This window comes from Oncorhynchus tshawytscha, linkage group LG10, assembly GCF_018296145.1.
Source record: "Oncorhynchus tshawytscha isolate Ot180627B linkage group LG10, Otsh_v2.0, whole genome shotgun sequence".
NCBI lineage: Eukaryota > Metazoa > Chordata > Actinopteri > Salmoniformes > Salmonidae > Oncorhynchus > Oncorhynchus tshawytscha.
Genome location: NC_056438.1, coordinates 70,615,053 through 70,640,281, shown reverse-complemented (window position 1 = coordinate 70,640,281; position 25,229 = coordinate 70,615,053). Strand labels below are relative to the sequence as shown.

At 42.5% G+C, this 25,229-nt stretch overlaps 1 protein-coding gene across 2 annotated transcripts; it reads right to left on the bottom strand.

Annotated features, from left to right (window-relative positions):
* Positions 1–498: 498 nt before the first annotated feature.
* On the bottom strand, positions 499–25,229 carry LOC112259646 (nuclear receptor ROR-beta-like). 2 transcript variants are annotated; one of them, XM_042328971.1, is made up of 10 exons: positions 24,825–25,229; positions 24,001–24,099; positions 8,235–8,320; positions 7,901–8,042; positions 5,931–6,449; positions 5,342–5,469; positions 5,117–5,249; positions 2,281–2,388; positions 1,917–2,140; positions 499–1,130 (listed from the first exon to the last, which is right to left on the bottom strand). In XM_042328971.1, exons 4-10 carry the CDS (start codon positions 8,007–8,009, stop codon positions 966–968), a joined length of 1,386 nt encoding a protein of 461 aa, XP_042184905.1. In that variant the 5' UTR covers positions 8,010–8,042; positions 8,235–8,320; positions 24,001–24,099; positions 24,825–25,229; the 3' UTR covers positions 499–965. The 2 variants fall into 2 exon arrangements, with proteins under 2 accessions (XP_042184905.1, XP_042184904.1); XM_042328970.1 differs by lacking the exon at positions 24,001–24,099.

The window sequence follows — 25,229 nt, the reverse complement described above, 5'->3', positions numbered from 1 at the left end:
TATTTTGAGTGAAAACCTCCTTCCATCAGCAAGGGCATTGAAGATGAAACGTGGCTGGGTCTTTCAGCATGACAATGATCCCAAACACACCGCGGAGGAGTGTGGAGGAGGAGTGGCTTCGTAAGAAGCATTTCAAGGTCCTGGAGTGGCCTAACCATTCTCCAGATCTCAACCCCATAGAAAATCTTTGGAGGGAGTTGAAAGTCCGTGTTGCCCAGCGACAGCCCCAAAACATCACTGCTCTAGAGGAGATCTGCATGGAGGAATGGGCCAAAATACCAGCAACAGTGTGTGAAAACCTTGTGAAGACTTACAGAAAACGTTTGACCTCTGTCATTGCCAACAAAGGGTTTATAACAAAATATTGAGATAAACTTTTGTTATTGACCAAATACTTATTTTCCACCATAAGTTGCAAATAAATTCATAAAAAATCCTACAATGTGATTTTCTGGATTTTTTCCCCTCATTTGGTCTGTCATTGTTGAAGTGTACCTATGATGAAAATTACAGGCCTCTCTCATCTTTTTAAGTGGGAGAACTTGCACAATTGGTGGCTGACTAAATACTTTTTTGCCCCACTGTACATTCGGTGTGTGGTTCTGGCTGGTGCATTGGTGGTTGTCATTCATGACAGGGTTGGGGAGCATCGATGTTCTAATGCTAAATGATCTATGTTCACACTGTAGAATATGCATATTGCCCATTAGTTTGTCAAAAGTGCTACGGTACAAAAGGACCCTGAAGGTGAAGTCTGTAGTGTAAGGTGCATGGCCTGCTAGGATAGTGGAGGAATAACGCCACAGCATGCTGGGAAACAGAGTATTTTAAGTCCTGGATTGTCTAGTTAACTGCTGGTTATTTCTGAGTTCAATATTTATATCCCTTGCTCAATCTCCCCTTTCGCTTCCATATCTCCACACTTTTCTTAACCTGCCTCGAACACATTCACTCCATATTTCTCTCTAGGAGCTGTTTGTAGAGTCGGGTAGAGAGATCTCACTCCCGAACACTTCCCGATAGAGTGGTGGGAAGCTGTATGCGGTCTCGGGGTGAACCAGACGGAAGAACTCCAGCTTGTTGACGTGGAGATTACAGATGGACTTCATCATCAACAGCTTGGACACCATCTACAGGAGAAGAAGACACCGGGACAAGTCAGGAAAATACACTCAATATCTATGGACATGGTGGGATGGAAGAAATCCAGAGAACGCATGAAATGTGTATGGACGTAAGCTAAGCTGCATGGGATAGATCCGGCTTACAACACTAGACTGTTTAACTGTTTGTCTTAGTTTGATTTAAAGAATGTCTACAGCAGCGTTTCCCAGCTCCAGTCCTCTAGAACCCCAACAGTACACATTTTAGTTGCAGCCCTGGACAAACACCTGATTCAACTTGTCGAGGGCTCGATGATTAGTTGACAAGTTGAATCAGGTGTGCTTGTCCGGCTCTACAACAAAAAATGTGCACTGTTTGGGTTACTGGAGGACTGGAGTTGGGGAACCACTGGTTTACTCTACAGCACAGGGCCTTAAGGCCCCATAAAATATGCTTATGCAGCTGTTTGGAATATTCTGTAGAGGACCGTATCATAAAGTGCTTGGAGAGGAGACGTATGCTACACCAGTGATTCCCATATGGTGGATCTCAGCCAATGACAACTGGGTCATGGCTAGAGCCTGTGGGCTGTGTTTTGTCATTGTGCTGTGTGCTGAGTATTCCCGCTTATGGCTAGAAGGGATCTAGCTTTTATCAATCTAACCTCAAAAGTAGAATTTTGGGGCATTTTGGCTAACCCTAACCCTTTTCCTAAACTTAACCTAATTCTCTTAGCCTGCTAAATTTGTTCCCCAAACCTGCTACAAAAAGTAAAACTGACGTTAATTTGACAAAATCTGGATCCCTTCTACCTGGTCTAGTTTCTCGTCGGAGGCCCCGCTCATGTGCAGACTGTGTTGCAGAGCCAGGAAGAGCTTCTCCTGCAGCTTCCGGACCTTCTGGCTGTCGGTCAGCCATGGTCGCTCTGGGGACAGAAGGACAGCGGCGCTGAACAGAGCCATTTCCTCATCGGTTAGCTGCAGGCGGCAGAGTCCTTTGGCCAAGTCAAACACGGCACTGACCAGGTCATCGCAACCTGCAGAGAAACATCCCAATATTAGATATGCACACATCATATTCCAATGAATTGTATTTGGAGTAGTTAACAGTATCAGCTCTATACATTCTAAATACTGTATCAGATACGGGGTAGGCTAACCTATCTGAGGTGCTTACCGAGGGCTTTGAAGAGCTGGGCGGAGGCAAACTTGCCATCAAAGAACATGGTGTTGGTGTTAGCGTTAAACGCCCTGCACATCCTGATCAACAGCACCTCCAGACAGCCTGCAAAGGCAACCATCGAGAGCCACAGAAATGGAGAAAGAGGAGTGAGTGGAAGAGGGGGATACCGAGAGCACAGAAGATGTTACGACATGCAGAAGAAAAAACACCCAACGGAAAGTAAAACATTCCAGATTGGAGGATAGCAGATGTAAGTCATTTGAACAATTTGAAAGTCAGCAGGGCAATAAGGATTATCAAGAATTTATCAAAAGGGGGTTTCAAACATTAATTGAGTTATCGTCAAAACAACGTGTGTGTGCAGATATAATGGTTGTTGAATGGTATAAATATGTTTCAGAGACAGTTTAGTGAAATGGAAGTTTCAGAGACGGTTTAGTGAAATGGATGTTTCAGAGACGGTTTAGTGAAATGGATGTTTCAGAGATGGTTTAGTTAAATGGATGTTTCAGAGACGGTTTAGTGAAATGGATGTTTCAGAGACGGTTTAGTGAAATGGATGTTTCAGAGACGGTTTAGTGAAATGGATGTTTCAGAGATGGTTTAGTTTAAATGGATGTTTCAGAGACGGTTTAGTGAAATGGATGTTTCAGTTAAATGGACGGTTTAGTGAAATGGATGTTTCAGAGTGAAACGGTTTAGTGAAATGGATGTTTCAGAGACGGTTTAGTGAAATGGATGTTTCAGAGACGGTTTAGTGAAATGGATGTTTCAGAGACGGTTTAGTTAAATGGATGTTTCAGAGACGGTTTAGTTAAATGGATGTTTCAGAGACGGTTTAGTTAAATGGATGTTTCAGAGACGGTTTAGTGAAATGGATGTTTCAGAGACGGTTTAGTTAAATGGATGTTTCAGAGTTTACGGTTTAGTTAAATGGATGTTTCAGAGACGGTTTAGTGAAATGGATGTTTCAGAGACGGTTTAGTGAAATGGATGTTTCAGAGACGGTTTAGTGAAAATGGATGTTTCAGAGACGGTTTAGTGAAATGGATGTTTCAGAGACGGTTTAGTGAAATGGATGTTTCAGAGACGGTTTAGTGAAATGGATGTTTCAGAGACGGTTTAGTTTCAGAGACGGTTTAGTGAAATGGATGTTTCAGAGACGGTTTAGTTAAATGGATGTTTCAGAGACGGTTTAGTGAAATGGATGTTTCAGAGACGGTTTAGTGAAATGGATGTTTCAGAGACGGTTTAGTGAAATGGATGTTTCAGAGACGGTTTAGTGAAATGGATGTTTCAGAGACGGTTTAGTGAAATGGATGTTTCAGAGACGGTTTAGTGAAATGGATGTTTCAGAGACGGTTTTGAAATGGATGAAGGTTTAGTTGAAATGGATGTTTCAGAGACGGTTTAGTTAAATGGATGTTTCGGTTTAGTGAAATGGATGTTTCAGAGACGGTTTAGTGAAATGGATGTTTCAGAGAAGGTTTAGTTGAAATGGATGTTTCAGACGGTTTAGTTAAATGGATGTTTCAGAGACGGTTTTAAATGGATGTTTCAGAGACGGTTTAGTTAAATGGATGTTTCAGAGACGGTTTAGTGAAATGGATGTTTCAGAGACGGTTTAGTGAAATGGATGTTTCAGAGACGGTTTAGTTAAATGGATGTTTCAGAGACGGTTTAGTGAAATGGATGTTTCAGAGACGGTTTAGTGAAATGGATGTTTCAGAGACGGTTTAGTTAAATGGATTTAGTTTTGAAATGGATGTTTCAGAGACGGTTTAGTTAAATGGATGTTTCAGAGACGGTTTAGTGAAATGGATGTTTCAGAGACGGTTTAGTTAAATGGATGTTTAGTTTAGTGAAATGGATGTTTCAGAGACGGTTTAGTTGAAATGGATGTTTCAGAGACGGTTTAGTTAAATGGATGTTTGAAATGAAATGGATGTTTCAGAGACGGTTTAGTTAAATGGATGTTTCAGAGACGGTTTAGTGAAATGGATGTTTCAGAGACGGTTTAGTTAAATGGATGTTTCAGAGACGGTTTAGTTAAATGGATGTTTCAGAGACGGTTTGAAATGGATGTTTCAGAAATGGACGGTTTAGTGAAATGGATGTTTCAGAGACGGTTTTGAAATGGATGTTTCAGAGACGGTTTAGTGAAATGGATGTTTCAGAGACGGTTTAGTGAAATGGATGTTTACGGTTTAGTTAAATGGATGTTTCAGAGACGGTTTAGTGAAATGGATGTTTCAGAGACGGTTTAGTTAAATGGATGTTTCAGAGACGGTTTAGTGAAATGGATGTTTCGGTTTAGTTAAATGGATGTTTCGGTTTTTGGATGTTTTGAAAAATGGATGTTTCAGAGACGGTTTAGTTAAATGGATGTTTCAGAGACGGTTTACGAAATGGATTTAGTTTAGAAATGGATGTTTCAGAGACGGTTTAGTTAAATGGATGTTTCAGAGACGGTTTAGTGAAATGGATGTTTCAGAGACGGTTTAGTTAAATGGATGTTTCAGAGACGGTTTAGTGAAATGGATGTTTCAGAGACGGTTTAGTTGAAATGGTCGGAGTAGTGATGTGTGGTTTGTAAAAAAACAAAAAGAGCACAAGGAAGAAGGTTGGAAAAAAGAAGGACAAGATAAAGGACTTCTGCAATTTCTTCACTCACTACAGGAATGTGCTTGAATGTTATAGGGTTTGATCCATGTTTGTTTGTATATGTGTGTGTAAGAAAGAGCATTCACAACAATCAGTGTGTGCATGTCCTAAAGTGGTTTGAGTGGTACGTGTAATCTGGATGTGTGCATGTATAAAAGGTACGAACCTGCTTTGAGCAGAATTATCTGGTCGTTCTGACACAGGTCCATGAAGCCAGTGATGCGTTTGGCAAACTCCACCACGTACTGGATGGCATTGGTGATGTGGTGGGCACACTGCTGCCACATAAACTCTTCAGACTGGGAGAAATAGAGAAATCGTAATTTAATACAACAATAATGCAAGACATTAGTGAGTAGCAGTATGTGTGTGTGTGTGTGTGTGTCATCACCTTGCACTGGAAGTTGCGGGTCTCTTCAGGTGAGTACTGAATCCCACTGTATGTCAGCCTCTTCAGGTCGTCAGAACTGTACTGACTCGTCTCCAAGTGGGACTTGACCACACTCTGGGTGATACGCTCTGAAACAGAAACGGCACACTGTGGGTGATACGCTCTGAAACAGAAACGGCACACTCTGGGTGATACGCTCTGAAACAGAAACACACTCTGGGTGATACGCCCTGAAACAGAAACACACTCTGGGTGATACGCTCTGAAACAGAAACACACTCTGGGTGATACGCTCTGAAACAGAAACACACTCTGGGTGATACGCTCTGAAACAGAAACGGCACACTCTGGGTGATACGCCCTGAAACAGAAACACACTCTGGGTGATACGCCCTGAAACAGAAACACACTCTGGGTGATACGCCGTGAAACAGAAACACACTCTGGGTGATACGCCCTGAAACAGAAACACACTCTGGGTGATACGCCCCGAAACAGAAACGGCACACTCTGGGTGATACGCTCTGAAACAGAAACGGGACAATTTTGATGGTGATGTCAGTTGTAGAGATAGTAATAGATTTCGTACCTATATCCATAAGAGTGCAGTCATTGGCCAGTGGCTCCAGCAGCGCAGCTTGTGTGTGCGACAACATCTGGTACTCATGTTTGATTCCATTGGCGTCTGTGACATCCAGCAGATTCTGCTGCGGCGAGTTCTGATTGGACGAATTGTTAGAGGATGATGACGATGATGAAGAGTTTGAGGTGTTCCCGGTGCTTCCGCCGTGGCCTCCCAGCAGCTCCAGGCTGCAGTACTCGTGGGCCTCCTCCGGGGTCAAGGGCAGGTCAAACAGGTCGGGGATGTCATCCAGGTCACTCAGTGTGGAGCTGGAGCCGCCGCTGCTGTAGGAGTGACTGAGCTCCCTGTGCCTGTCCCCCTCGCTGTCTCCCCCTGCCACATCTTCCCTGGTCAGGGACAAACCCTGGTTCAGACACCCCTGGTTCACAACCTCCTGGTTCAGAAGCTCCTGGTTCTTCTGGTGCTTCTGAACCTCCGAGTACAGGCTGTCTCGCTGCTTCTTAGACATACGGCCAAACTTCACCGCTGGAGGGAGACAAGATAAGTATCAGAATGTACATATATCTATCTATATACAGTGCATTCGGAAAGTATTCAGACCCCTTCACTTTTTCCACATTTTGTTACGTTACAGCCTTATTGTTTTCCCCCACCCTTAGCAATCTACACGCAATAGTCCATAATGACAGAGCAAAAACAGGTTTTTAGACATTTATGCTAAATATCACATTTACATAAGTATTCAGACCCTTTACTCAGTACTTTGTTGAAGCACCTTTGGCAGAGATTACAGACACAAGTCTTCTTGGATATGATGCTACAAGCTTGGCACACCTGTATTTTGGGAGTTTCTCCCATTCTTCTCTGCAGATCCTCTCAAGCTCTGTCAGGTTGGATGGGGAGCGTCGCTGCACAGCTATTTTCAGGTCTCTCCAGAGATGTTCAATTGCGTTCAAGTTCGGGCTCTGGCTGGGCCACTCAAGGACATTCAGAGACTTGTCACAAAGCCACTCCTGCGTTGTCTTGGCTGTGTGCTTAGGGTCGTTGTCCTGTTGGAAGCTGAACCTTCGCCCCAGTCTGAGGTCCTGAGTGTACTGGAGCAGGTTTTCATCAAGGATCTCTCTGTACTTTCCTCCGTTCATCTTTGCCTCGACCCTTACTAGTCATCCCCACAGCATGATGCTGCCACCACCATACTTCAGCGTAGGGATGGTGCCGGCCAGGTGATGAACTTGAGATTCCTCAAGACGTGACGCTTGGCATTCAGGCCAGAGTTTAATCTTGGTTTCATCAGACCAGAGAATCTTGTTTCTCATGGTCTGAGAGCCCTTTAGGTGCCTTTTGGCAAATTCCAAGTGGGCTGTCATTTGCCTTTTACTGAGGAGTTGCTTGAGTCCGGCCATTCTACCATAAAGGCCTGATTGGTGAAGTGCTGCAGAGATGGTTGTCCTTCTGGAAGGTTCTCCCATCTCCACAGAGGACCTCTGGAGCTCTGTCAGAGTGACCATCAGGTTCTTGGTCACCTCCCTGACCAAGGCCCTTCTCTCCCGATTTCTCAGTTTGGCCGGGTGGCCAGCTCTAGGAGTCTTGGTTGTTACAAACTTCTTCCATTTAAGAATGCTGGAGGACACTATGTTCTTGAAGACCTTGAATGCTGTAGACATTTGTTGGTACCCTTCCCCAGATCTGTGCCTCGACACAATCCTGTCTCGGCGCTCTACGGACAGTTCCTTCGACCTCATGGCTTGGTTTTAGCTCTGACATGCACTGTCAAATGTGGGACCTTATATAGACATTTTTATTTAATCCATTTTAGAGTAAGGCTGTAACGTAACAAAATGTGGGAAAAGTCAAGGGGTCTAAATACTTTCTGAATGCACTGTATCTACAGTATATCTGTGTGGAAATAAGTGTTGACTACCTGTCATGACTTTTCCTCTGGGCTCCTCGCACGTCTGTGTGTGTGTGTGACTCACCGTCCCGGCTCATGCCCAAAGCCAGACACTTCTGCAGTCTGCAGTGTTGGCAGCGGTTGCGGTTGGTTCGGTCAATAAGACAGTTTCTCTGGCGGGAACACGAGTACATGGCGTTGTTCTGCTGGCTGCGGCGGAAGAACCCCTACACAAAGGATGAGTCAAATGATTACATAATGTATAGAATTCCACTATCATAAACCTACATGTTACAAAATGAAATAATTATTTCATAGATCACAACTAAGGATATTTTCAATTGCAGCTTGTCTTTGTTTCATATTGTTAAAGAACACATGAAGAAGGTAAAGAAGAAACCCAACTACTACTAGCTCACCTTGCAACCTTCGCAGGTAATGACCCCATAGTGGATACCTGAGGACTTGTCCCCACAGATCTTGCAGGGTATTACTTCTATTTGAGCTGGAGAGAGAGAGAGAGAGAGAGAGAGAGAGAGGGGGGTATATTACAAAAGCTGTGAAGCTCAACCCATCAAGTGAGTTATTAAACCTGTATTAAAAGCTAATGAGAATCCATAAAAATATTACTGCCCTGCCAAGTCTACAGTTAGTAGATCTCAAAATAAGGATATGAGTTGGGACTAATATGGCCGCACACAAACAACTCTCACTATTGAGTAACACCCCGGCTGAGGCCAATCTCTCTTGGGCACGGCCAAGAGCTCAGATCACGACCAGATTTCATTGCATAATGTGTTGCAACGTTCACACATACATTATATAGACACACTGCAGGGCTAGCACCTGAAGATTCTGATACGACGGAGGGAGGACTATTTTCATTTGTCTCATTTAGAAAACCTTTAGCGTTATCTTTCTCACCTTCTCTAGTTTATTTTTTAAGCAGTTTGAAATGCATCCCCTGTAAGAAATGTGCTCTATAAATACAGTTTGATTGATTGAATATTGGCATTTGCAACAGGTTTCCACCTGGCATGTGGCTATGATCAACATCTTGTGAAGTGAGAGGCAGGCTGTCAGTTTGGCTCTGCCTTGCATGCTCTGAGTGTCATAGCAGCAGAATGAAAGGTATTCAAATGGACAAATATTGACTTTAATCATGCTTTATCTATGTGCCATATTTCATACTAACACAGATTGCCGCAGCACAGAGAATAATACAAGTAAACGTAGTATGCAATAAAAAAGAGTGGGGAAATGATTTGATTGAAGTGACTTTGAAACTGAACCTGGCCGTGTGTCTCTCATGCTGTCAGTCTGTCTGTGGACCCAGTGAGGTGAAAGCCAGAAATAGACAGAGTCATGTGTCAGAAACCCAGTCCCCTCACACACTATCTTTCCCTCTCACATACAAGGGGCCCATATAAGGGCCTAAAATGGAGGGCAGTCATATGTGAAGAAAGAAAAACTTGTTTTCGTTTAAACAGACGGAGCCGGTTGGCTATTTTACTTCACAGCAGCCATAGTACTACACAGAGACAGAAACAACCAACTAATTTGTGTGATACGCTATCACTGCTCAATCTGCCAGTCTATTTAATGTTTGTGCCAAAGACAGAGATAACGAATCTGTGTAATTTATGAAGTATGGGATATGTAGTCCCGCATGGGAGCTGTAGAGCTCTGAGAGACAGACATATGAACCATGGGATCTGTAGTCCTCTGAGAGGCAGACATATGAACCATGGGATCTGTCGTCCTCTGAGAGGCAGACATATAAACCATGGGATCTGTAGTCCTCTGAGAGGCAGACATATGGAAACTCATTTACCTCTCAGAGATTTAATGCATTGTTGTTGTGGCATTACATGTTGGAGAACGTCACTTAAATTTGTTTGTTTTCCCCACTCTCTCTATGAAAAAAGGGTAAATGTCTGCTGTTCTCTCCTCTAAGTAATGAAGAAAATGCACAGAGCAACTGGGCCAGCTGCATGTAGGGCTGGGCGATATATTTCATGAATTAGAATGGATGTTTTTGCGCGATATTCAAAATACCTGTATTGCAAGAATCCAGGTTTTAAAACACAATTATCTACGTTGTTGTCATAGACTGTTCTCTCTGCTACCGCAAGGCAAGCGGTACAGAAGTGCCAAGTCTAGGTCCAAAAGACTTCTTAACAGCTTCTACCCCCAAGCCATACGATTCCTGAACAGCTAATCAAATGGCTACCCCCCCCTCATTTTTATTCTGCTGCTACTCTCTGTTTATTATGCCTAGTCACTTTACCTCTACCCACATGTACATATTACCACAATTACCTCGACTAAACTGTGCCTCCGCACATTGACTGTACTGGTGACCCCTGTATATTGTCTCACAACTGTTATTTCATTGTTGCTCTTTAATTAATTAATTAACTTTTTTTTCTGTTTATTTTAGTAAATACTTCCTTAACACTTATTTTTCTAAAAACTGCATTGTTGGTTAAGGGCTTGTAAGTAAGCATTTCACTGTAAGGTCTACACCGGTTGTATTCTGCGCATGTGACAAATACAATTTGATTTGGCATTCTGAGAAATAAGGTAGGGCATTTGATTTCAACATCTGAACAAAGTGGACAGGCTAGCATGCTACTCAAACAGTTGGAGACAGGTAGAAAGGGTGTGTTCATAACAATTAAAAGGCCTAGTTAGCTACTTCTGCCAAGTTAGCTAGCAAATAAATCCAATTTGACTAAACTTTTCATATAAATATTAGCTGGCTACTCACTAGCACGTGGGTTTGTATTTGAGAGATTATTCAAGACACCTGTGTTCATTTTCTATAATGCCTGCATAATGCATGGTTCTGGTTAAACTTGTAACAAAAATGGCATTATCATAGACTGACTTTAAAGCCAGATCAACGATTATTGCAAAAAAAGCAGGTTAAACTATGTTGATAAAATAATAGCATTATTAGTGGGTCTTATGGTTGTGAAAGGTTTATAATTTAGCCTATGTATAATTTCACAAGTCCTGTATTCATTAGATTATTACTGACCGTTTGAAATGCTGTGATTTTACCTTTAATTGTACAACAAAGCTTATTTGGACAAAACATTAAACAATATATAATATAATATATATATATGTGTGTATGTAAATCGTCCGACATGATTTTTAGGCCATATCGCCCAGCCCTAGCTGCAGGCATGTAATGGAAAAGCATCTCCTGCCTTCTGCCCTCTCTTTTCTCTCCAATCTTCCGCTCGGTTATATAACTCGTCTGCAAGCATTTCACAAACACACTCGCTCAGTTATATAACCCTCATCTGCGAGCATTTCATAAACACTCCGCTCAGTTGTATAACTCTTGTCTGTGACCATTTCATAAACATACTCATTCAGGGAGGTCACTCTAGCTACCGCCCGCCTCCTCTCTGCCGCTGCAGCTCCCATTGGCTGGGGTCGGGCAGGGCCTGTCGGGGGTTGGTTGTGTGGGATATCGGTCAGGCGCGGTAGCCTGTCATGCAATTCTGTCCTACTGACACACTTTCTCACCGAGGGGAGGGTAGGCAGGGGGTAGTCAGGCGCTTTCACACTGTGTGAATAGGGCTCTCTACCCCAGGTTTTAAGGTGGAACTCAACTAGACTTTGAGCCTCCGAAATGCACAGCTGTCTACTTAATATCCAGCAAATAAATATGTAAATAATGATACAATAAAAATCTTAATTCTAAACATTTTTTTTTTTTTTTTACCTTTATTTTACCAGGCAAGTCAGTTAAGAACAAATTCTTATTTTCAATGACGGCCTAGGAACAGTGGGTTAACTGCCTGTTCAAGGGCAGAACGACAGATTTTGTACCTTGTCAGCTCGGGGATTTGAACTCACAACCTTTCGGTTACAAGTCCAATGCTCTAACCACTAGGCTACACTGCCGAAAGTGCTCTAATGAAAACTGATATTCTTCAGCTCGATAAGCATGAGTGAAAGAGTGAAGACTTGATAAACACTACGTAATGGATGAAATGAAAGACAACCGAAGGACACACCCATAAAGCCACTAGGTACAGTAGCTGGCTTGGTGCCAGTAGGACTATGCACTATCAGCTGTATGGCAGTATCATATCTGCTATCTAATCTGACAACTCTCTTTGAAATTGAGCTTCTGCTTCAACTAATTATGTTCTTGTCCCCAGTTTAAGACAAGTCAGAAGATCAGAATAACACAGACCTCCATTTGTAACAGTTCAGCCATAACAAATATTTGCATATGTATTCAGACTCGAGAGATAAAATAAGATGGCCATCTGAAGCCTTATCTACAGAACTGCATCTTGTTTTAAAGCATGCCATGTTCTGCAAAATAATTAATAATCAGTTTTGCATTATAAAGCACTGAGAAATGCTGTGGTAACCACTACAAGATCAAATCAAATGTATTTGTCACATACACCGAATATAACAGGTGAAACCTTACTGTGAAATGCTTACTTACAAGCCCTTAACCAACAATGCAGTTCAAGAAAGAGTTAAAATAAACTAAAGTAAAAAAATAAATAAAAAGTAACACAATAAAATAACAATAATCAGGGTGTACCGGTACCGTGTCAATGTGCAGGGGTACAGGTTAGTCGAGGTAATTTGTACATGTAGGTAGGGGTAAAGTGGCTATGCATAGATAATAAACAGCGAGTAGCAGCAGAGTAAAAACAAATGGGGGGGGTTCGTACACACTACCCTCCGTAGCGCGCTACGGTCAGATGATGAGCAGTTGTCATAAGCAGTTGTCATACCAGGCGGTGATGCAACCGGTCAGGATTATCTTGATGGTGCAGCTGTAGAACTTTTATAGGATCTGGTGACCCATGCCAAATATTTTCAGTCTCCTGAGAGGGATAAAGTGTTGTCGTGCCCTCTTCACGACTGTCTTGGTGTGTTTTTACTATGATAGTTCGTTGGTGATTTGGACACCAAGGAACTTGAAACTCTCGAACAGCTCCAGTAGAGCCCTGTCAATGTTAATGGGGGCCTGTTCGGCCCTCCTTTTCCTGTAGTCCACGATCAGCTCCTTTGTCTTGCTCACATTGAGGGAGAGGTTGTTGTCCACACTGCCAGGTCTCTGACGTCCTCCCTATAGGCTTGCTCATCATTGTCGGTAATCAGGCCTACCACTGTTGTGTCGTCAGCAAACTTAATGATGGTGTTGGAGTCGTGTTTGGCCACACAGTCGTGGGTGAACAGGGAGTACAGGAGGGGACTAAGCACGCACCCCTGAAGGGCCCCAGTGTTGAGCATCAGCGTGGCAGACGTGTTGTTGCCTACCCTTACTACCTGGGGCCGACCCGTCAGAAAGTCCAGGATTCAGTTGCAGAGGGAGGTGTTTAGCCCCAGGGTCCTTAGAGTAGTGATGAGCTTTGTGGGCACTATGGTGTTGAACGCGGAGCTGGATGACTGGTGAGAGTTGGGTGTCATCAGGGACTGACAGACTGGTGACATCATCACTCAACTTTGGCTGCCAGACCAATTCCCTTTCACTGGTGACTGATCCTCCTGACTGACCCAGCCAGCCACATTTCACTTTGTTTTTCATAGTAACACGCAAGTGCACACACAGAGACAGAGCGAGCGAGATAATACAATCTATGTCGACCAAAGGTCTACTCTGAGAAGATGACATACTCATTGACTCTTAACACTCACACATTTAACTTAGGCTTATGAGTACAATACACACAGGCAACTGAGACAGGCTGAGTGCGCTCAATAAACATATTAAACTCCAGTAACAATCTTGAACCACTTTTGTGCTTTTACTTCTTTCTTTTTACAGTTCTGGGCAGGGCATGTTAAATGAAATGTTATGTAATGCCTGTGAAAAGCTTTGATCTGAGGGAAGTGGAATTCTATTGCAAATTAATCATTCAACATTAGGGTGTGTCCCAATTGTCTGAAGTGGCTTCCTTCCCTTTCTCCTCTCCATTTCCCTCAACCAACACTGATGGGAAAGAACTGGACTTGTAAAAGCCAACTCCCAGTAGGTATTCATATTGCTTGCATATTTCCTGTGTTTTCAAATCAGTGCAGGAGGCCATAGAAAACAGAGATAGTGTTGCCTACTAGACCACCCCTCTGTAGGCAAACCAAACAGTATCACATTACATGAAACATAATGAGCAGTTATTGCTGCATACAAGGCCCCTCTAGTCAAGTCCCTAGGAGGTTGTTGCCTGTTGTGTCACACAAGGTGAAGGACAGTGTAACAGATCCTTTCCTAATGGAGGTCAGTTTACCACTCACTCTCCACTCACAAAACAAATTATTATTTGCACTTTGGCTGTGCAATAAGTATTTAAATCAACTCTGATCTGACATGGAATGAAATATTACCACGTAGTACTAAAATCCATTAGAGGGGGGTTACTGCACAGGTGTGAAGCTGTGCTGGTGATAGATTGTTAATGACATGTAAAAGAGTGAAAAACTAGTCACTAATCACAAAAAGAGGAAGAGCAACACGCAACAAAACTATTAACAATAAAAAAAGGTGCAAAATAAATTCTTTGCCAAAGTGATTCCATAGACAAACAAAAGGTTAAAAAAACTATACAAACAAAAAACAAAAAGGAATTCTCTTTAGGTCTCAGCAAACAAGAGACTTCAGTCCAGTGAGCCAAAGAACTGGGCTTGTTTACATTTCAATATCCTGCCAGCCAGTGGAACTACCCTCTATAAGCCCAAAAAATCTCCCTCCCTCCCTCCCTCCCTCGCTCTACAAACAGATTAGGAACAGAGTACCCTCACTATGCCAAAAGCCCTCAATCCAAACAAACACTAAATACTATAATTCATAAAAGAAAATATACATTTTATATGCTACAGTAGCAATATATGTCTATCAGTTACTATGTTGTTACATTGTTGTGACAGCCGCAAACTGTAACTGTAACAGGTCTTGGTATGCCTTTTGATTGCAGTAATATTGTTGCAATTTTAGAGGCGGCATCGTGAGAAGACAATCACCAACAAAAGTAGCAGTAGCTGAACATTGCCGCAATTCAGAACCTTTTAATCACAATCTTTCTGTTTGTTCATTTTTTTCAATCATGTTTACTATTTTGGCTGAGTCTCTCTCTCTCTCTCTCTCTCTCTCTCTCTCTCTCTCTCTCTCTCTCTCTCTCTCTCTCTCTCTCTCTCCCTCCCTCTCGTGTTGCAATTTTAGAGGCGGCATCGTGAGAAGACAATCAGCAACAAAAGTAGCAATAGCTGAACATTGCCGCAAATCAGAACTTTTTAATCACAATCTTTCTGTTTGTGAATTTTTTTCAATCATGTAAACTATTTTGGCTGTCTCTCTCCCTACCTCTCGCTCTCATCCCTCCTTCTTTCCCTCCCCTCCCCCACTCCCGAGCTGTCCAGTGACACAATCCTACCGGACAAGCTAAATGCCTCGAGCCAAGAAACACTGAACCATGCATAAGAGCACCAGCTGTTCTGGAAGACTGTGTGATCACGCTCTCCATAGCCGCTGTGAGTAAGATCTTTAACATCTCTGCGGACCGAACCCGTTAGCAGGATTAAATTCGTCAACATACGGTGATCGCTACATAAATAGTCATATTAAATATGAATGAAAATACAAGTGTCTCACATGTTTCGGAAGCCTAGAATCTTGCTAATCCAACTGCGTTGTCAGATTTAAAAAAGGATTTACTGCGAAAGAATACGATGTGATTATCTGAGGACACAGCCCCATAAAAAAACTATCTCAACCAGCACACGTGCAGCCTAGTGGTTAGAGTGTTGGACTAGTAACCAGAAGGTTGCAAGTTCAAATCCCCGAGCTGACAAGGTACATATCTGTCGTTCTGCCCCTGAACAGGCAGTTAACCCACTGTTCCTCAGCTGTCATTTAAAATAAGAATTTGTTCTTAACTGACTTGCCTAGTTAAAAAAAGGTAAAACCAAATTGCAATAAAATAAATAGTTTACCTTTGATGATCTTCCTCTGTTTGCAATCCCAATGCTCATTGTTACACAATGAATGGTCTTTTGTTTGATAAAATCAATTTCTGTAGCCTAACACGAAACATCTTGTGTCGTGAATTCCGTCTCATTCAATTTTCAACGACACATTCGATGTAAATACACACACGAAACGTGACTTTTCTAGTCATGTTTGGTTTCATTGCAATCAACTGGTTGTTTGTAACACAACCAAACGTGATGGGTCATTTCGCGGGACGTATTGACTGAAAGAAACCAATTTGAAGACAACAAGTAATGACATCATTGTGCACCAATGATATGACCGCTGTTTCATTGATTGACTGTATTTTAACCCAATGGGTAGAGGTAAATGGCAATATGAAATGGTTATGTGTTGGAAGACCAACCCATGTAGTAAACTCCGGCGTAAAGAGGGTCATTCACCATTGAAGATTCGTACTGGAAGGAGCGCATGTTACGCACAGCACTATTTTGGTAAAGCGCATCTTCAGCTGTTTATATATCAATCAGTATGGCGACTAAGTCAGGGAAAGCTAAATCTAAGTCTAGATATACAGATGTACACACAATTTTAAAAGAAATTGATTGGGAAAGTGAGACAGAGATTGTTGGAGGACGATTCATTTAGCTAGCATAGCTTTGATTCCCAAATGGAGGAATATTTTTTTGAACGGAGAGGACATCGGTTTGAACTGGTAAGTTCTTCTCATGCTAATGCCGGTGTTTGAAATTAATAATATAAAATATTATTTGTGATTTTGTTACATTTTAGTAGCAATATATAAAAATGTAATGAAATGTGTAAAGTACACGTTGGCTATACATTATGGGTGGGGGTATGTTTGTATGTATGTGTATGACCCATAGCCTATGTTTGTGTGTGTATATATACATATTGTGGATTAGAGGGAGCATGGCCGAGATGTGTGTGTCTGCCGCTCCACCCCACCCACCCCACATGAAATAGCCTATTGAGGCTGTTGAGGGGAGGGCAGGCCCACAACAATGGCCAAAGTGAAATGGAGACAGTAGATCTAGCAGGTCTATAACAATATATCCAACCTTATGTTCCCTGTACTCTATATACAGTGGGGCAAAAAAGTATTTAGTCAGCCACCAATTGTGCAAGTTCTCCCACTTAAAAAGATGAGAGAGGCCTGTAATTTTCATCATAGGTACACTTCAACTATGACAGACAAAATGAGAAAAAAAATCCAGAAAATCACATTGTAGGATTTTTTATGAATTTATTTGCAAATTATGGTGGAAAATAAGTATTTGGTCACCTACAAACAAGCAAGATTTCTGGCTCTCACAGACCTGTAACTTCTTCTTTAAGAGGCTCCTCTGTTCTCCACTCGTTACCTGTATTAATGGCACCTGTTTGAACTTGTTATCAGTATAAAAGACACCTGTCCACAACCTCAAACAGTCACACTCCAAACTCCACTATGGCCAAGACCAAAGAGCTGTCAAAGGACACCAGAAACAAAACTGTAGACTTGCACCAGGCTGGGAAGACTGAGTCTGCAATAGGTAAGCAGCTTGGTTTGAAGAAATCAACTGTGGGAGCAATTATTATGAAATGGAAGACATACAAGACCACTGATAATCTCCCTCGATCTGGGTCTCCACGCAAGATCTCACCCAGTGGGGTCAAAATGATCACAAGAACGGTGAGCAAAAATCCCAGAACCACACGGGGGGACCTAGTGAATGACCTGCAGAGAGCTGGGACCAAAGTAACAAAGCCTACCATCAGTAACACACTACACCACCAGGGACTCAAATCCTGCAGTGCCAGACGTGTCCCCCTGCTTAAGCCAGTACTGGGGCATGGACCAACTGCAATAAAGGACTACAACAAGAGCATGGGACGTGTGGACCTGTCAGATGCGCTGATAGGCTATTATAATATTCTCCATAAGACGATGAAATGGTACAAGACCTTCTTCTATCATTTCATCGACATTGCTGTGGTGAATGCATTCATCCTACACAAGGAAATGGCTAAGAGCTGTGGAAAGCCCCCCATCTCACTGCTAGCCTTCAGATAGCTGCTCATCAAGGAGCTTGCTGGCTACAGCACCACTGCACCACGTTCTGGCCCCTCTACCTCTGTCCCTTCTGCTCCTGCCACAAGTGGTGTTCATCTGCCCAAATTTATTATGGATGTGCCTCAGGGCCAAAAGGCCACAGCATGGAGGCGTCGCTGTGTTCTTTGCTAAATGAAGTCCCCCATCACCTGCACCACATGCTTGGTGACCCTCTGCTTTACAGCAGAAAGAGACTGCTATGGCACCTGGCATCAGCAGCACAATATTGTGTAGAGGACTGATGGTCTTCCAAATATTGAAAGTGTTTGTAAATGTATATATATATTTTTTCATGTTTTTTCTCCATTTTTTTTGGGGGGGTGTGTGTTTGAATACCATTTTGGTATTTTGTATATAGTTGTTCCATTCAAAATGTATAACTTCACCAATTTGGCCACTTGGGTACATTTGTGCTACTTATGTGGGACACCTGGGTGATGTCATGATAAATGTCATGTAGCACACACATTTTGGAAGTTATCATTCTGAAACTTTGCACAAGTACTGTTGCCCTCTTACGTTTTTCACTGAAATTGTCCCCATCATCCTATCTGAATGTTTGTTTTGTCTTGTTCATTTTAAAGATGATGATACAACAATAAAAATTAAAAACGTATGTTTTTTTCATTGTATTATCTAAACCAGATCTATTGTGTTTTATTCTCCTACAATTCAATTCACATTTACACAAACTTCAGAGTGTTTTCTTTCAAATGAAACCAAGAATATGCATGTCCTTTGTTCTGGGCCTGAGCTACAGGCAGTTAGATTTGGGTATGTCTTCAGGCGGAAATTGAAAAAAGTAGGGGGTTAGCTGCAAAACAGGTTAACATTCACAAGGCCGCAGAGCCAGACAGATTACCAGGGTGCATACTCAGAGCATGCACTGACCAGCCAACAAGTGTCTTCACTGACATTTTCAACCTCTCCCGAACCCAGTCTGTAATGCCTACATGTTTCAAGCAAACCATCATAGTCCCTGTGCCCAAGAACGCCAATGTAACCTGTCTAAATGACTATCACCCTGTAGCACTCACATATGTAGCCAAGAAATGCTTTAAAAGGATAGTCATGGCTCACATCAACACCATCCTCCCAGACACCCTGGACCCACTTGAATTCATCTACCGCCCCAATAGATCCACAGATGACGCAATCTCGATTGCATCCACACTGCTCCTTCCCGTGTGGACAAAAGGAACACCTACGCGAGAATGCTGTCCATTGAAAAATCAAATCAAATCAAATCAAATTTTATTTGTCACATACACATGGTTAGCAGATGTTAATGCGAGTGTAGCGAAATGCTTGTGCTTCTAGTTCCGACAATGCAGTAATAACGAGCAAGTAATCTAACTAACAATTCCAAAAAAAAAAAACTACTGTCTTATACACAGTGTAAGGGGATAAAGAATATGTACATAAGGATATATGAATGAGTGATGGTACAGAGCAGCATAGGCAAGATACAGTAGATGATATCGAGTACAGTATATACATATGAGATAAGTATGTAAACCAAGTGGCATAGTTAAAGTGGCTAGTGATACATGTATTACATAAGGATGCAGTCGATGATATAGAGTACAGTATCAACGTATGCATATGAGATGAACAATGTAGGGTAAGTAACATTATATAAGGTAGCATTGTTTAAAGTGGCTAGTGATATATTTACATAATTTCCCATCAATTCCCGTGATTAAAGTGGCTGGAGTAGAGTCAGTGTCATTGACAGTGTGTTGGCAGTAGCCACTCAATGTTAGTGGTGGCTGTTTAACAGTCTGATGGCCTTGAGATAGAAGCTGTTTTTCAGTCTCTCGGTCCCAGCTTTGATGCACCTGTACTGACCTCGCCTTCTGGATGACAGCGGGGTGAACAGGCAGTGGCTCGGTTGGTTGATGTCCTTGATGATCTTTATGGCCTTCCTGTAGCATCGGGTGGTGTAGGTGTCCTGGAGGGCAGGTAGTTTGCCCCGGTGATGCGTTGTGCAGACCTCACTACCCTCTGGAGAGCCTTACGGTTGAGGGCGGTGCAGTTGCCATACCAGGCGGTGATACAGCCCGCCAGGATGCTCTCGATTGTGCATCTGTAGAAGTTTGTGAGTGCTTTTGGTGACAAGCCGAATTTCTTCAGCCTCCCGAGGTTGAAGAGGCGCTGCTGCGCCTTCTTCACGATGCTGTCTGTGTGAGTGGACCAATTCAGTTTGTCTGTGATGTGTATGCCGAGGAACTTAAAACTTGCTACCCTCCACTACTGTTCCATCGATGTGGATAGGGGGTGTTCCCTCTGCTGTTTCCTGAAGTCCACAATCATCTCCTTAGTTTTGTTGACGTTGAGTGTGAGGTTATTTTCCTGACACCACACTCCGAGGGCCCTCACCTCCTCCCTGTAGGCCGTCTCGTCGTTGTTGGTAATCAAGCCTACCACTGTTGTGTCGTCCGCAAACTTGATGATTGAGTTGGAGGCGTGCGTGGCCACGCAGTCGTGGGTGAACAGGGAGTACAGGAGAGGGCTCAGAACGCACCCTTGTGGGGCCCCAGTGTTGAGGATCAGCGGGGAGGAGATGTTGTTGCCTACCCTCACCACCTGGGGGCGGCCCGTCAGGAAGTCCAGTACCCAGTTGCACAGGGCGGGGTCGAGACCCAGGGACTTGAGCTTGATGACGAGCTTGGAGGGTACTATGGTGTTGAATGCCGAGCTGTAGTCGATGAACAGCATTCTCACATAGGTATTCCTCTTGTCCAGATGGGTTAGGGCAGTGTGCAGTGTGGTTGAGATTGCATCGTCTGTGGACCTATTTGGGCGTTAAGCAAATTGGAGTGGGTCTAGGGTGTCAGGTAGGGTGGAGGTGATATGGTCCTTGACTAGTCTCTCAAAGCACTTCATGATGACGGAAGTGAGTGCTACGGGCGGTAGTCGTTTAGCTCAGTTACCTTAGCTTTCTTGGGAACAGGAACAATGGTGGCCCTCTTGAAGCATGTGGGAACAGCAGACTGGTATAGGGATTGATTGAATATGTCCGTAAACACACCGGCCAGCTGGTCTGTGCATGCTCTGAGGGCGCGGCTGGGGATGCCGTCTCGGCCTGCAGCCTTGCGAGGGTTAACACGTTTAAATGTCTTACTCACCTCGGCTGCAGTGAAGGAGAGACCGCATGTTTTCGTTGCAGGCCGTGTCAGTGGCACTGTATTGTCCTCAAAGCGGGCAAAAAGTTATTTAGTCTGCCTGGGAGCAAGACATCCTGGTCCGTGACTGGGCTGGATTTCTTCCTGTAGTCCGTGATTGACTGTAGACCCTGCCACATGCCTCTTGTGTCTGAGCCGTTGAATTGAGATTCTACTTTGTCTCTGTACTGACGCTTAGCTTGTTTGATAGCCTTGCGGAGGGAATAGCTGCACTGTTTGTATTCGGTCATGTTACCAGACACCTTGCCCTGATTAAAAGCAGTGGTTCGCGCTTTCAGTTTCACGCGAATGCTGCCATCAATCCACAGTTTCTGGTTAGGGAATGTTTTAATCGTTGCTATGGGAACAACATCTTCAACGCACGTTCTAATGAACTCGCACACCGAATCAGCGTATTCGTCAATATTGTTATCTGACGCAATACGAAACATATCCCAGTCCACTTGATGGAAGAAGTCTTGGAGTGTGGAGTCAGCTTGGTCGGACCAGCGTTGGACAGACTTCAGCGTGGGAGCCTCTTGTTTTAGTTTCTGTCTGTAGGCAGGGATCAACAAAATGGAGTCGTGGTCAGCTTTTCCGAAAGGGGGGCAGGGCAGGGCCTTATATGCGTCGCGGAAGTTAGAGTAACAATGATCCAAGGTCTTTCCACCCCTGGTTGGGCAATCGATATGCTGATAAAATTTAGGGAGTCTTGTTTTCAGATTAGCCTTGTTAAAATCCCCAGCTACAATGAATGCAGCCTCCGGATAAATGGTTTCCAGTTTGCAGAGAGTTAAATAAAGTTCGTTCAGAGCCATTGATGTGTCTGCTTGGGGGGGGGGGATATATACGGCTGTGATTATAATCGAAGAGAATTCTCTTGGTAGATAATGCGGTCTACATTTGATTGTGAGGAATTCTAAATCAGGTGAACAGAAGGATTTGAGTTCCTGTATGTTTCTTTCATCACACCATGTCACGTTAGCCATAAGGCATACGCCCCCGCCCCTTTTCTTACCAGAAAGATGTTTGTTTCTGTCGGCGCGATGCGTGGAGAAACCCGTTGGCTGCACCTCCTCGGATAGCGTCTCTCCAGTGAGCCATGTTTCCGTGAAGCAAAGAACGTTACAGTCTCTGATGTCCCTCTGGAATGCTACCCTTGCTCGGATTTCATCAACCTTGTTGTCAAGAGACTGGACATTGGCAAGAAGAATGCCAGGGAGTGGTGCACGGTGTGCCCGTGTCCGGAGTCTGACCAGAAGACCGCCTCGTTTCCCTCTTTTTCGGAGTCGTTTTTTTTTGGGTCGCTGCATGGAATCCACTCCGTTGTCCTGTTTGTAAGGCAGAACACAGGATCCGCGTCGCGAAAAACATATTCTTGGTCGTACTGATGGTGAGTTGATGCTGATCTTATATTCAGTAGTTCTTCTCGACTGTATCTAATGAAACCTAAGATGACCTGGGGTACTAATGTAAGAAATAACACGTAAAAAAACAAAAAACTGCATAGTTTCCTAGGAACGCGAAGCGAGGCGGCCATCTCTGTCGGCGCCGGAAGCAGGACAGTAACCGAAAGGTTGCTAGATCAAATCCCTGAGCTGACAAGGTAAAAATCTTTCGTTCTGCCCCTGAACAAGGCAGTTAACCCACTGTTCCTAGTCCTTCATTGTAAATAAGTTATTTGTTCTTAACTGACTTGCCTAGTTAAATAAAGTTAAATAAAGTTTAATACAAAAAAAATAATCACTGATGACAATGAGACAGCCAATAGAGAGGAGGGCAATATGGTCTATGGGTGATTCACGATATATACAGTATCAGTCAAAAGTTCGGACACACCTACTCATTCCAGGGTTTTTCATCATTTTTACTATTTTCTACATTGCACAATAATAGTGAAGACATCAAAACTATGAAATAACACATACGGAATCATGTTGTAACCAAAAAAGTGTTAAACAAATCAAAATATACTTCATATTTCAGATTCTTCAAAGTAGCCACCCTTTGCCTTGATGACAGCTTTGCAAGCGGTACCGATGCACCAAGTCTAGAACCAACAGGACCCTGAACAGCTTCTGCCCCAAGCCATAAGACTGCTAGTTAGTTAAATAGCTAACCAAATAGCTTCCCGGATCTGCATTGACCCTTTGTGCAATAAAGTTTGTAACTCATCACATACGCTGCTGCTGCCGTTTACGATCTGTCACTTTACTTCTAGTTATATAAATGGTACCCCTTGTGTATAGCCAAGTTATCGTTACTCATTGTGTATCTATTATTACGTGTTTCACTTTTCTATTATTTCTTTCTCTTTTTGCATTTTTTGGGAAGGGCCCCTATGTAAGTAATTCATTGTTAGTCTACACCTGTTGTTTACAAAGCATGTGAAGAATAAAATTACATTGAACTTACTTTACCAGTTGTATGTGCAGCTTGTCCTTCAGCTGCTCAAAAGTTGAGACAAAATATCAACAGAAAAGTATTGTTAACCTGACTTTTTAGTGAGCTGGTAGGTATTTTGTTGGTTAGGCACTAATGTAAAGTTTAAAAAAAATGTTTTATTGGGTATTCGGTTTTCTCTTGTTAAAAGCTATTGAATCAAGCATTCTATGATAATGAAAATTGTATATTCTGAATCAGGGGGAGGATGGAGAGCATTTTTTGTTAGTGTTAAAGAAAAATTTGATTCAGATTTCAATCTTCAAAAAAAAGTAAGAATTTTTTTTTAAATCAACCCTTGCCTGATTCAGAATATTCCATTTTCATTGTCATGTTATGCTTGGTTCAATTGCTATTAATGACAGAAAACCAAAGATCCCCCCCAAAAAGTCAAGTAAACAATACTTTCCTGTGGATATTTTGTCTCAAATTTCGAGCAGCTGAAAGACAGCCCGCATAGACAACCAGTATAGTTGATTTACCTTTATTTCAACAGAGAAGTCATATTGAGACTAAGGTCTCTTTGTGCAGGGTTCATTTGTAAATCTGCTTCCTGTTGACTAGAGAGGTAAGCTTTGTTTCTGTAAAAGAAAAAAAGCTCAATTTAAATCTTAGCTTCTTAACAAGCTCATTCATATGTTTTTTAAATGTTAAATCATCGTCAATCCAAATACCAAGGTATTTGTATGCAGGGCTGGTTCAATTATATAACTATCCAATGAGTGAAATTGTAATCAATTTGAGACAATTTTATGACAATTTGAAAACAACATATATTTAGTTTTGCCCGTATTAAGCATGAGATGTAAGTTCAAATGTAATTTTATTCAACATTCAGGCTTGTAAGGAACATTTAAACGATTTTGCACAAACATGTTTCAGGCTGTATACCAATAAATTGTGTATAACAGCCTAATTAATCAGACTTTACAACCCTTTCCAACATTGTTCACACATTTAACCTATAATATATATATATATATATATATATATATAGCATTATAGCATTTTCATTAGTTACAGAAAACTCTCCAGCCTACAGCCAAGGAATTCCTATAATATTCGGAGGCAGTGGTGCACCTGGCAAGAGTAGCCAGATTATCCAGACAGGTTGAAGCAACATGAGAGATTAAGGTGAGAGCCTACGCACTTGAAAAGGAAAGCAGTTGCACTTTTAGCTAAAGTAATTTACATTTCAATAGCTTTCGATGCATTGTTTCTCGGCAAAATGAACATAGGATATATGTGACATTGAAAAGTCTACAAAGTATGGTCATTTGAATATGAATGATAGTAATTCATTTACCTCTCATGTTGAATATTTATCGTTTCTGGATCAATGAATTTGACTTCATGTGGGTTGTAAATTGAATACAAATATCTGTAAAACTGTTGAAAGACCAGCATTTGCTGGCACGTAAAAAAAAACTTCTTTAGCCTAATGAACTAGAAAATATTTTTTCAGAAAATAAGGCAAAAATCAGCGAGGAGAGTCTTACGACAGTTAATTAAATGCAAAGAAATTCGACAATTCAAATTGCATGTTTTCCCGTTTGTCTCGATGCACTATTTCGGTAACTTCTTGACAGAATACTCCCACGGTGGTTTAGCTTGGCTTGCAAGGTTCCAAGGTTCTTGCAAGGTTCCCAGTCTACCCTGCTAACCTACTTCTCAAAGCGTGGACGAACTCACTCCGGAGGTCCCCTTGTAG

Bases quoted from the DNA above. Each gene is read 5' to 3' on its own strand.
- LOC112259646 (XM_042328970.1), bottom strand. The intron at 5,470-5,930 runs GTACGAAATCTA...TTTCTGTTTCAG, and splicing joins CTGCACTCTTATGGATATAG to AGCGTATCACCCAGAGTGTG. The intron at 2,389-5,116 runs GTTCGTACCTTT...TTGCCTTTGCAG, and splicing joins GATAATTCTGCTCAAAGCAG to GCTGTCTGGAGGTGCTGTTG.